Source organism: Elgaria multicarinata, chromosome 17 (assembly GCF_023053635.1).
Source record: "Elgaria multicarinata webbii isolate HBS135686 ecotype San Diego chromosome 17, rElgMul1.1.pri, whole genome shotgun sequence".
In the NCBI taxonomy this organism is placed as follows: Eukaryota; Metazoa; Chordata; class Lepidosauria; order Squamata; family Anguidae; genus Elgaria; species Elgaria multicarinata.
In genome coordinates, this window is record NC_086187.1 from 23324367 (window position 1) to 23338174 (window position 13808).

At 44.5% G+C, this 13808-nt stretch overlaps 1 protein-coding gene across 1 annotated transcript in view; it reads left to right on the top strand.

The window, feature by feature from the left end:
- LOC134410384 (cytochrome P450 3A9-like) overlaps positions 1-2079 on the top strand; it is a 44092-nt gene extending 42013 nt beyond the window's left edge. The window contains exon 13 of the mRNA XM_063143639.1: positions 656-2079. Coding sequence (XP_062999709.1) covers positions 656-754 — 99 coding nt within the window. The 3' untranslated portion in view covers positions 755-2079. The remainder of the gene's footprint in view (positions 1-655) is intronic.
- Positions 2080-13808: the final 11729 nt, after the last annotated feature.

Consider the following 13808-nt stretch of genomic DNA (forward strand, 5'->3'; position numbering starts at 1 on the left):
AAACACCAGACTCTTTCTTTCTCTTCCCCACTTCTGAAAAACTGCTTCTCAGCAAGAGAGCTGAACCAGAATAGTCCCTTCCAATGTGGTTGTAGCTAACTAGGTATGCGTAGAGGAGATGCTGTAGTTCATTTAGGGTGCAATCCCATCCAGAAGCCCATCAGCCTCTGAACGCAGAGCAGAACTGCAGAGGCAATCTTTGCCTCCATGCTTCTGCCCTTTGTTTTTGCTAGATGGGAATTTCTGCTCTTTGTTTTTGCTAGATGGGCGTTTCTGCTCTTTGTTTTTGCTAGCTGGGTGTTTCTGCTCTTTGTTTTTGCTAGATGGGCATTTTTGCCTATCTAGCTAGGAGGGGGAGGGAAGGAGGCCGGGAGAAATTTGTATCCCCATTTCCCCAGTCTCCTCCCCTCCCTGCCCACCGAACCGCTCCCTTTTCCTCTTCAAGTTCGCTTTTGAGAGTTTGGAGAGGCAGCCAGTATGGTTCTCTCCACGCCAGCTGCAAATGGAAGATGGCAGGGCCAACTCCTCCGCTAAAATTCCATGAACAAATCAGGCTGATTGCAATGAAAAGACTCATCTGAAAGTTCCCTTGATGCTAAGGTGAGTTTAACTGCTTCGTTAACTGCTCTTTCTTTCCTTTCCCACTCTTCTGCAGATTCCCCTGAAGATGAGTAATAAAATCTTCTTAATACCCGAGAAGCCGATAGTTCTGAAATTAGTACCCCGAAATGGTTCCCAAGAAAAGGACGAATGAAGCCCAGGTGTGTCTACAGCAGACATAAAAGCTTCTGACACGATACTGTGCCCACCGGCTGAAACTTAGAAGAGGACTATTCATTCTAAAGACTGTTCCCAGATATCTGCAGCTGTAAATAGCTTTTGCAACTCTTTGGTCACAAGGATTCCTTTTATTAATTGAGATGCCATTTTTATTGTTTTAAGGATGATATTAGATATTTTTTAAAAAATATTTTGTTGATTTGTTGTTTTGGTTTCTGTAATCCATCTTGAAACTTCTTGAACCAAATCAATAAATCAACAATTAAGTCACAATGAGCTGCAACATTTTCTGCAAACCCAGTCACTGTCTTTTTATTATTTTGTTCAGTTTTTAATTGGAAACTACTTTGGAAGAATTTGTATCTCGGAGGTGTAATATAAATTAGTCCAGGAATGAAGAACATGCCTCCCTCCAGATGTTGTTGTACTCCAAGTCCCATCATCCCTCACCATTGACTATGCTGGCTAGGAGTGGTGGAATTGTAGTCCATCAGGAAAGCCACACATCCCTCATCCCTGAATTAAAATAAAAAATAGAATCACAATCAATATTAATGTGGCTGGCCCTACTATGAAGCAGCTGCCTCAGGCAGCAGATTTAAATGGGTAGCAAAAATTGTTAGCTATTCATTTTATTAATATTGTATTTTTACTGCTAGAAATGGGGAAAGGGGCTTTTGGGATTTTCTGTTTCATGTGCCCAAATAATGTGCCCCCCCCTCTGTATCCTATTCCGCTTGACTTGAATGGTTGAGTGCACAATTTGCTATTCTGCCTCAGGCGGCAAAATGTCATGGGCCAGCCCTGAATATTAATTTCCCTAATCTTTTTTTCTTTTAAGACAATTAAGCTAGCAGTTATTGCTACATCTTTGTCCTATAGGTGGTCCCCCCACTGCCATCACTTCCGCCCCCTCTATGTTGTTATCGTAGCCCAAGTCAACCTAACGTTTACCTGCATTTTACATGCAAAGGCATCGTTGCTCAAAGCATGACACATGGCCACGAAAGAGGAATGAAGGCACCATTAAACACAGAGCATCCCTCCCAGTCCACCATTGAACCAGATTAGACACAATCTTAATTAAAGACGGCAAGCAAGATCCAGGAGAAATCACCAACAGATTAATTAATAGCTTCAAATGAGAAAAAAAAAAAGCCATCAATGGATTCTCAAGGACCCCCAAATTCAAGATGCACTCTTTTAGAATGAGCAATTGTTACTCAAGCAATGATAATGCATTAAAAATTGTCTTTGCACAGCACGCTGAAGTATCAAAAATAAAAGCATTAGCGTAAATGCGTCTCTGGCTTATTGTTTCAAAACCTGGGGGGAAAATTAAATAATTTCTTGCAGAGATAAGTACAGCCCACCAGTGCAAGCCCAATATAAATAATCATAGAATCATAGAATAGTAGAGTTGGAAGGGTCCTATAAGGCCATCAAGTCCAACCCCCTGCTCAGTGCAGGAATCCACCCTAAAGCATCCCTGACAGATGGTTGTCCAGCTGCCTCTTGAAGGCCTCTAGTGTGGGAGAGCCCACCACCTCCCTAGGTAACTGGTTCCATTGTCATACTGCTCTAACAGTCAGGAGGTTTTTCCTGATGTCCAGCTGGAATCTGGCTTCCTGTAACTTGAGCCCATTATTCTGTGTACTGCACTCTGGGATGATTGAGAAGAGATCCTGGCCCTCCTCTGTCAATAATAGATTGATTCTTTGGGGGAAAATAAGATCTTTCATTACTTAGCAGATTTAAATACCCTGGTTAAATGCAGATTCCAGCAATTTGCGGAATCGTTACAGTCAGCTAAGTCAGGATGGACAAATCTAACTGTTTCCCTTTCTTCCACACTGGGTCGCTCCCAGAAGCAACCCACCATGGGTTAGCGTGTCATGTGAACCCAGCCAGTTTAAATTTGAGTACCGTCAAGATAAGCCAAGAGAGTATTGTTTGAGAAACCAAGTGCTATGAGGCATTTCCTCAAAGGGTAGAATCATGTACATTTTAGAACATGTTTGCAGAAGGTGAGCGTGCTTTATACATCAGTTCCTCGAAGAAAATCCATGTTACAAATGATCTCTGTATCCGATTAAACTTCTTTCCCACACAACCCGTTTTTCACCTGTCTCATAACATCCTTGACATCAGATAAACAAGCAAGATCTGAGATCACATAATTAGCTAGCAGAGATTCACACTGCTTGTAATTTGCAATGCTTCCATCAGGCATTTTCAAAAGATACTCTATCATCTGACATTCTTTGCAACCTGATCCGGTATGTTATCGAAGCTCTGTTAGCTCCTGAACTTTCATTGAGGGAATCAAGGTTCTGAACACATGTCTTGTTATCAGATAATTTCTTAACTAGTTGACTGGTAGTAAGCATTAATTGCACAAGAGTTTCAGCAATGGGTTTTCTGCTGAAGGCTGAACTAGAGGTGAGGTTGGAGATCCATGATTAAGATCTCTGGTGGTTTATTGTTTTGCTAATTACCAGCCTCACAATATTTGACTCTTGCTACATGCCCAAATGGAAAACCTCCATTCTGAAACTGCTGCTATTTCCTTGGGTATGTGTGGTTGTGAGCGTGTGGATACAGCTGCTGTTCCGTTGTTTTTCCTTTTCTGTGCATCTAACGGCAGCTTAGGAGGGGATTTCATATTGAGGAAAGGTCATAGGAAGAAAGAATTAAATGCCCTCTCCCAAAAGGAGGGCAACCAGGATGATCGGGGTCTGGAAACAAAGCCCTATGAAGAGAGACTGAAAGAACTGGGCATGTTTAGCCTGGAGAAGAGAAGATTGAGGGGAGATATGATAGCACTCTTCAAATACTTGAAAGGTTGTCACACAGAGGAGGGCCAGGATCTCTTCTCGATCATCCCAGAGTGCAGGACACGGAACAACGGGCTGAAGTTACAGGAAGTCAGATTCCAGCTGGACATCAGGAAAAACTTCCTGACTGTTAGAGCAGTATGACAATGGAACCAGTTACCTAGCGAGGTTGTGGGCTCTCCCACACTAGAGGCATTCAAGAGGCAGCTGGACAACCATCTGTCAGGGATGCTTTAAGGTGGATTCCTGCATTGAGCAGGGGGTTGGACTTGATGGCCTTGTAGGCCCCTTCCAACTCTGCTATTCTATGATTCTATGAAAAGGTCTGTTAGGGTTGCTAGTTATTAGCAAAAGGAAAATCTCAGAAGATAGCAGAAGATTTTTGCCTTGATTTCCTGAGACATGGCGATTGCGATGTTAAAATCTGCAATTGGTTATGACCTTTGCCATCAGTCACATTCAGTATTATAGCCCCTGGAATTTTAGGTTTACACATTGAAGTTCTCATGGGGTGGACACTCAATGATCAAATCTAAAAATCCAGGGTCTGTAAAATCTTTGATTTAGGAGCTTGTATATTTGATGACTCCTAAAGTTCTCAAGTAGGGTAGTCAGGTTGTGCAAACAACACCTGTTGAAATTCCCTATTCTACACAACTATTAGTAGTGCAGGAGTTTTATACTGGCTTTTTTTTCACCCTCGGGCATCCTATGAATCTCAAGGCACCATGAGAGTTACCTTTCTTTAAGAATGTAGATTGAAACAAGGGTTTTGCTTTCTGGGAAATGCCATATTCAGAATGCTAAACAACACAGAGGCTAAAATCATGAGCACCTTATCATGCATCCAGCAAATAAGTTCAGTTGCCGGTTTTACCCTGAATGTCCGTGATTGGGGCCTGGAATCTCTTTGAGGGTCCTATATTTTGTGGTCTTTTTGGTGCCGGGTGAAGATCATCTTATATTTTCCCAGGCATTTGAGACTTTCTTTCTGTTTTTTTTTTTTTAAAACATGTGACTGTATTTTAAATCTTTGCTCTATTGCTAGGTTTTATTTGGTTTTCTTTCCCCCCTTTGGGGTTTATACTGTAGTTTCAAACTTTTAAAAGCATGTATATTACTTCCACAGTGTGTTTTAGCAGGTTGTATTTTAAGGTTTTAAGGGTGGTGAACTGCCCAGAGAGCTTTGGCTATTGGGCAGAAAAGAAAAGTTATTAAATAAATAAGGCAGCAGTCCTATGGTTCCTAAAGACAGAGATGGGAGGGAGCATAGGATACTTTGGATTTCTGGATCCGAGGTCAGAGACAATGCTCTGACCTCAGATCCAGGAGTCTGAGCTCCCAGCCCTTTCCCCCTTCCCCTCTCAGCCAGCACGGAAAGATCCTGCCAGTTGCCTCTCCGAGGTCGCAAAGTGAGCTCAGAGAGGACAAAAAGAGAGCATACTCATGGGCAGGGAGGGGACAGCTTACACTGTATGGCTTACCTTCCCTCCCCACTCCCCAATGGCTCAGCTGGATAGGTGTCTCATTAAAATGCAGAGTGGGGAGGCAAAGATCCCTTCTGCTGCTCCTCCCACTCTGTTTTGGATGGCCGTAAGCATCTGGTGTCATTAAGGCTATATGCATCAATTGCTGGGGAACAGGGGCTGGAGGCCTCCGTTGCACCGTGTCCTGCTTGGGGGTCCCTGGCCGACAGCTGGCCGGCCAACTGTCCAGAGTGCTGGACTAGATAGACCCTTGGTCTGATCCAGCAGGGCTCTTCTCCTGTTCTTCTGTTCTTACCTGGAAGTAAGTCTTATTGAACTCCATGGGAGCTACTTCCCCATAGACACAACCAGGATTGTGCCATAATTGCATCTAGATTTTGCCTGCGGGAGCAGAGAAGTTGACAGATTTGCTCATGCTCTCAATTCACCTCCTCGTTTGCGCAAGGGAGAGCAAAAGGCCTCTCTCTCTCTCTCTCTCTTTCTGATACTGAACTCTGTTGATCTTTGTCGTTACACAACGTGTTGACAAGAGTTGCTGGAGGTACAGTATCGTTGGACTTTAAATTGACTCTGTATTCACCCCAGCCCTTTGCATGCCAAGGCAGTTAAGGCAGAGGGAAAGAAAAGGCATAATTACATTAAATTTAGATGACACACATATAGGAGGGCACTGATTGATCACTCTTCTCCTCTGCTTTAATTGTCAATTAGTGATTAATTAACAGCCGGAGCCCTCAGGGCAACTCACGTAATAAAAATTAGTTAAATGAAAACCAACGAGAAAACACCCTGAAATCATTTTAAAGATATTTTAAAAGAAGCAGCAGTGGCAGTAAACACCACACAGGCCCTCTCTCGGAAAGGGCTTTTCACAATTTAGGGGCCACTGCAGAAAAGGCCCACTTACCAATAGCCACTCACCGAGTCTCAATAATGCGGGGATACTCAGAGCATATGATAATCTCAAGGCACAGGCAGGGACATAGGGGAAATGCCGGTCCTGTTGACACTGCAGCTCCAAGCCTTGGTTAGCAGTTCCCCAGCACTTTCCAAACTGGTTTCTAACTACGAGCATTTGCAGAATAATCCAAATTATTCTAGGGTTGAAAGAAATACATCCCCCCCCCGCCTTGAATTTGTGGATAAATTAGTACTGTGAAGGCTTTGAGGGATATCTGGTTTTGACCCTTTGTTAACCTCCTGAGGTAATAATTTGGACCCAGCCACATTCTCGTTTTGGGATGAGCTGGCTTCAAAGCACATTTCGCCTATGTCTACTCTTGGTGGCTTCAGCCTAGGAAGAGGAAGCAATATTATAACAACTTTTTTCTACCTCTAAGGAAAACTCAAACTGCTGTGCCCCCACATAGGGTTCCTCGTCCAATACCTCTTAGCTCAGATGTAGGGCCTGCTTCGCACATAACACGAACCCATGGTTTATTTGACCCATGGTTTGTTTCCCTACCCAGCCTTTGTCTGGCAGATGATTGAACAAATCATAGTTTAGGAACACAGGAAGCTGCCTTTACACGGAGTCTTGATCCACCTAGCCTGGTACTGTCAACATGAACTGAGTCCTGTTTACCGGGCGCCTAACCACTATCTTTTAGGGGCCAGGCAAAATCTGTCCCGCTTGAAATTAGCACTGATTATTGCCTGCTTTTATTTTGGGTCTTATCTGCAGTATCTACATTTATTTCTTGCTTTTATCCCTCCTCTTGCAAGGAACCCACGGTAGCTTATATGGTTCTCCTCCTCGCCATCTGATCTTCACAACAACCCTGTGAGGTAGGTTTGGCTGAGAGTCAGCGACTGGCCCAGTGAGCTTCTAGGCCGAATGAAAACTAGAACTGGAGTCCATATCCGACATTCTTACCCCACACTGGCTCTTATTATTTAGTATTTAGGTCTGTTTTTTTTTTTAAAGTTGTGTGGGTTTTGGGGATATTTATTTAATAGTTTTGGTTGTTAGCTGCCCTGAGCAATATGGTGGGATATAAATTCAGAAAACATTTCAGGAAAGAAAAAATATATAATTTGCACAATTATCTTCCTGCCAAAATGACCAGAAAAATGACCAGAGTGTGACCCAGCTTCTAGGTTGCAATGGCTTTGTGTGGTGCACTGCACTGGCATCTTGCATCAACATACAAGAGACTGACACAACTAGCCAAATTGGGCGTTAAAAAATACCTCGCCGTGTATCCCTCTCTGCCTCCTGCACCCCAATAAATATGGGGGAGGGCAACCAAGGACACCATCAGAAGAAATGTCAATTATGTTGCAGAGTAATCAGGGTATGAATGCGGGGATCATAAATTTCCTACCATAGGGCAAGGGATTGCCAGCAGATGACTTCCTGACATGAGCTCATGGGTCAGTTATCAGTTTATGTGCCCGTCACCCTTCTATCTAAACTACAAAACCAATAGTCTATGTTCTGAACTCTCACCTGTAGAAATGCCAAGGAACAAACAAGTACAAACTTCTTTCACCCCTAACATAGCTCCCTCAGCCAGTACATCTTGGCAGTAACGGCTTCTGTACATTTTAAATTAAATTGTGCTAGATTTCTTTTTCCTCTTTGCTATAATTAAGACACACACACACACACACACACACACACACACACCCCCCTCTCATTTGACAAAGACAAAGTCCCAGCTCCCCATTAGAAATACATTTTGACAGCCACGCCAATAGGAAAAGGAGAAATGGAGTTACAACAGCACAGAGCTATAGGGACTCCACGACTTTCTTTTTTCCATTGGTGCCGTTCCAATCCCTGACCCCTTTTTTTCTGGTTCAAAGGCCTCCACAGTTATACCATGCTACAGACAGGATTGCTGGGACACTTTGACAGCCCACGTGCCTGCAACTAAAGGAGGCCCAGGGGTTGAATCGATGCGTAGAAGTGGGAATTTCAGAAGGTCTTGCTTTTCTCACCCCAGGCAGTAAGAGCTTTAAGCACAAATAAGCTGGTATTCTGTGCATTTTGGCCACACCCCTTTCTTCCTTTGGCCCTGCCCCTTTCACCTTCAGTCCCCGCCCACCACTGGAAGGCCCACCACGAGAGCATCTTCGAAATCTAATGCGGCCCTCAGACGGAAAGCCGTTTTGCACTCCTGCATTAAATAAATAAAGCGGTTCCTTCTATACTCTTCGTTGGTATTTGCACACTGCATGAGAATCCATGCAGCAGCGTGTCTCCAAAGTCTGGTGGACTTTGGGGGATTCCTTTCAGAGGAATCAGCAGGATGCAGGACTCTGGGAGACGCATCGCTCAGCAAATGAACAAAGATGAAATCCTGGCAAAGCTTTTTAGATCCTCCTGTTCCAATGCCTTGCATCGAACACTTTGCACTCTCCACCTGCTGGTCTCCTCTAATCCTCAACAAGTCTGGACATGTTAGCAAAGTGACAGTTCTAAGCAGATAAGGAAACGGGGACTCATTTCTGCCAAGGCCAAAAGGCATTGAATAGCAGGACGTTGAGGGAAAGGAAGAGAAAACATTGCATCGCTCTCCTTCCTTTTTAAGGGCTTTACATGCAGACAGGAAACACTCCAAAAACGTTCCTCACCTTAGGCAAAGAAACACTGTAAAAGTATTTCTGGCTTAGGAAAACATGTTATTCCCTTATCATAAGTTACTCAAGAATAACGCCCATGACATCCCATGAAAATGTGCGTTAAAGCAGCAGTTTCTGCAGCTGAAACTCTCCCCACGGCCTGAGTTCGATCCCAGCGGAAGCTGGTTTCAGGCAGCCGGCTTGGGTCGACTCAGCCTTCCATCCTCCCGAGGTCAGTAAAATAAGTACCCAGCTAGCTGGGGGAAAGGTAATCACGGCCAGGGAAGGCAACAGCAAACCACCCTGCTATAAGGCCTGCCAAGAAAATGTCAGCGAAAGCTGGCGTCCCTCCAAGAGTCAGTAATGACTCAGTGCTTGCACGAGAGGGTCCTTTCCTTTCCTAAAATGGATAGGCCTGCATGCAGAGGCGGCTTTTCAGTTTCCCAAAAACAACCAAAAGCTTGTAAAACTATTCACTTATCCTGCTGAAATAGGCCGCCTCCCATGGCTGCTTTTCATTTTAAAAAGATCATGTTGGAAGCTGTTCGCTCATCTCTCCCTATAATATCGCGTTTGGCCCTGAAATGAAAATGTCAACTGTATCACCTCCTAACCTCAAAGAAGGCTGCTTTTCATGGGAAGAGGTTTAGTCAGCAATCCTATGCCCAATACCTACCTGAACCCAGTGGGAGTTAGTTCTGAGGAGACATATATAGGATCGCACTGTTAGTTTCTGCAAGCCTCCAAGATACATCAGGAAATCTTCCTGATGGGCTACACAGAAGACCAGAAGAATCAGCATTGATGGGATCAGCATTGATGGGATAATCAACTGAGTACAACTCAACATATTTTTATTAGATCCCTGACTCACAAAACGCCAGCTTTGTGCTTACAATCTAACTAGCAACCATCAGATCAAAACCTATATCCAGCAGCCTGCTCCACCACACACACACACACACACACACACACACACACACACACATATATATATTTGTTAAAATGATTGTCAGTGATTGTTTCCATTTTATTTACATTTTTTAAAAAGCGTTGTAATTATTATTTTTGTAAAGAAACCTGGACACAATCACAGTGTTTTCACCTGACACCTAATGTTCAAGAGCGCGGATGCCAGCCATATGGATATGGGAAGGGCATTTCCAAAATGACCTTCCAGTACTGAGAATGGGTATAGTTACCTGCCTCAAGGTAGGTTACTGGGGAAAGGGCTGTAGCTTAGTGGTAGGGCACCTCCTTTGCATGCAGAAGGACCTGGGTTCAATCCCTGGTTTCTCCAAATAAGACAAGGGGGGGGGGAAGCTTAAACCCCTGGAGAAACCTGCAGTTCATCACAGTAGGCTGTTGCCAACCTGATGCCCTCCAGAAGTTTTTGCACTCCTGACACAGGCTGTTTCTTTTGGGGTGAGCCAGACGCCCACCTTGGGCACCTAATTCTGGGGGTGGCAAACAACCCCCTGAAGACAGAAGCTCTGACATAGGCCATGTTGTGGTGGCAGTGACACTCTGGGTACTCTTAGCCAGGAGCCATAGCTGCCCACCCCTGTGCTGCTAGGAGGATTGAGCCAGAAGCAGCTGTCCAAACCCTCGCTCTGAGGAGTTCTCAGAGCAAGGCATCAGCCGCTGGACAGCGGCTGACACAGCTCCCTAGAGTGCCACCCACCAGATGCTGCTTAACGCTGAGAATTCCTCAGAGCTAGGCATGGGGTGGAGTTAGTTTTAAACTTTTTACATTGTATTTTTATGCTGGAGCGTGTTCAGAGGAGGGCAACCAGGATGATCAGGGGTCTGGAAACAAAGCCCTATGAAAAGAGACTGAAAGAACTGGGCATGTTTAGCCTAGAGAAGAGAAGATTGAGGGGAGACATGATAGCACTCTTCAAATACTTAAAAGGTTGTCACACAGAGGAGGGCCAGGATCTCTTCTCGATCCTCCCAGAGTGCAGGACACAGAATAACGGGCTCAAGTTACAGGAAGCCAGATTCTGGCTGGACATCAGGAAAAACTTCCTGACTGTTAGAGCAGTACAACAATGGAATCAGTTACCCAGGGAGGTTGTGGGCTGTCCCACACTAGAGGCCTTCAAGAGGCATCTGGACAAGCATCTGTCGGGGATGCTTTAGGGTGGATTCCTGCATTGAGCAGGGGGTTGGACTCGATGGCCTTGTAGGCCCCTTCCAACTCTGCTATTCTATGATTCTATGATTGTTGAGTATTTTATAGTTTTCAGGGTTGTGACCACCCAAACAGCTTGAGTTATTGAGGCGGTATAAAAATCTAACAAACAAATAAATAAATAAATTGGGAAATGGTTTCCCCAACAGGCGAGGAACCTGTAGGTTGTATCCAAACTTAATTCTCAGCTGTACTGCTTGAACTTCCACAACCCACAGCAATAAACTCCTGTCACCCGCTGGAGTTGTCCTCTGGCATGAATCATCTGGCAGCTAATTACACACAACTTTATCTGATTCCAGGGAGGCTGTGGAAATACTGAAGGTCAGAGAAAGACTGGAGATGGGCCAAGCACTGGATGTGGGCCAATAAACTGAAGTTTAATGTAGATAAGGCTAAGTGGGAGAGCACGTGTTTGGCATGCAGAAGCTTCCAGATTCGAACCCTGGGTTCTCCCAGAAGCGCTTCGAAAGGTTTCTGTCTGAAACTTAGGGATGGGGGAAAAAATCCAGTTCTTTATAGAGAGAGACTTGCCCATATTCACAAATTTTGTCCATCCAGGCAGATGGCTTTGAGTGCTTAGCTCTTGAAAGCTGGGTGACAATACCAGCTCTGAGGAGCACTGACCTGATTGTGTTGTGTGTCTTCTGTGTGGGGCGGATGTCTGCCTGTCGCTGCGAATGGGGCTTATGTGTGTGTGGGGGGGATGACTGGGTGGGTGTGAAAGTGGGTCACCTGTTACAGGTTGGTAACCACAGGTGGGTTTTGGGCCTGGACAGGTTGGAGACCACTGTGCTCATCTATCCGGAGAACCACTCTGCTGGATTGGACAATGGCTGCAAGTAGGACAACATCCCAGTTCCGGCAGTGGTCGGTTGAAATCAAGAGGACTTCAACCTGATGAACCGTGGCTCCATTGTGCCCTCCCTCTCTATGGTGTGGGTGCTGGGGACAGGGAAGGGTGGAAAGACGGTGACAGCAAACCATGCAGGGAGTAGAGAAATGGAAGATGCAGGTGGAACAAGGAATAAATTTGAGAAATAAAACCAAAGTTAGCTCTAAGTTGGGGAGAGGGGAACATCTATAATAATGATAATAATAATAATAATAATAATAATAATAATAATAATAATAATAAATTTATTTCTTACCCGCCTCTCCATTTGGATCGAGGCAGGCAACAACAATAAGTATAGATACATAAAATTGATTAAGAACTAAGTACACATTATTAAAACATCCTAAAAACATCCTAAAATTCCACTGAGAAGGCCTGCTGGAAGAGATCAGTCAATAGCTTTCTTAAACGCTAAAAAATTGTTAGGTTGATGAGTCTCCTCTGGCAGGCCATTCCACAGTCTGGGAGCAGCAGAGGAGAAGGTCCTCTGGGTAATATCTAGTTTTGACTGGCTGAAGGAAGTTCTTCCCAGAGGACCTGAGCATGTGGGGCGGATTGTATGGGAGAAGGTGATCCTGCAGGTAACTTGGACCCAAACCATGTAGGGCTTTAAATGTGATAACCAACACTTTATAATTCGCCCGGAAACTAATTGGCAGCCAGTGAAGAGATTTTTAAAACAATTGGGGCTGGATCTACACTCGCTCTTACAGAGTTGTGAAACAGTCTGGGGAATGGTGTACTTCCCATCGCATTTTAACATCTGGGGACACAGCACTCCTCTCCAATCCTTGTTTCCTCCCGATTATGCCTCTTCATCGATTCACCCTCTCTGCCTCCCGCTTTATCGCTTCTGCATAGAAGTGTTCCATTGGTCTGACTCGGAGCTTATAGCCCTTCTGAACCCTGCCCTTAACCCAACCCCCCTTTGATTCTCATTTCCTGAAAGAGCTGCGCACGTGCGTTTGTCGTGTTGCTGTAGGTACTGTGTTATCGCACCTGTGCAGAGTAGTTCTATTTAAAAAATAATAATAAGGAAAAACGCAGTACTGCTTGATAGACAAGTTCTTTGCCCTTAGGGACGAGATCCAATTCAGCCCCCAAGCACGACTCCACACTTCCAGCGACAGAGGGTTCAAAAGCGCTTTATTGATTATAATCAAGATCTGAGTCTCTTGAAAGGCGAGTAGTCAGACAGAGAAATTGGGAATTCAGCACAGCATTTGAAGCTTGAAAGGGGCAGTGCCCAGTAGCAATATTAACCAATCAGAACGTAACACTAGAGCCTTCTTATCTTGTGCAAAACAATCCCTTTGTAACAGTAAGTTACTGTAAGTTAACTTTCTGCCTGGAGCCGAAGCCATTGTTTTAGTTAGATAAGACAGATACAAGAAGACACCCTTGAAAACGCCCTCGGTACATGACATTTCGCCTGGTGTATAATGGCTACTTCACAGCTTCCTTTAGAAAATGGAGGCACCTCTGCTAACATGCTGATGTGGGGGGCAGGGCGGGGAATACTCTGCAATGGTGAAGGACATGAGGAGAAATGACCAACCCAATGGAAACCAATGAAACCAGCATGGCATGCCCGCTGAATGACTAGTGGTTAGAGCAATTCAAGTTGGGGGAGAATGAACAGCACAAGCAGTTCCGAGCATGGCATGGATGGCCACACGATTGAAAACAGAGCGTTGTGGCATCGAGCTGGAGAAATACGACGATCTCAAGATTGCTTAAGAAACAGTGCAGGGGTGACATTACCGGCACATCATGTGACCGAGCAGTGGGGACAATCCTGTGAGGGTGACTTACTTGAGGGATATAGTTTTTATTTATTTATTTATTACATTTTTTATACTGCCCAATAGCCGAAGCTCTCTGGGCGGGTCACAAAAATTAAAACCATGAAAAGCACAACAAAACAACCAACAGTCTAAAAAACACAAATACAAAATACAATATAAAAAAGCACAACCAGGATAAAACCATATAGCAGAATTTGGTATAGATTAAAATACGGAACTTAAACAGCAAGG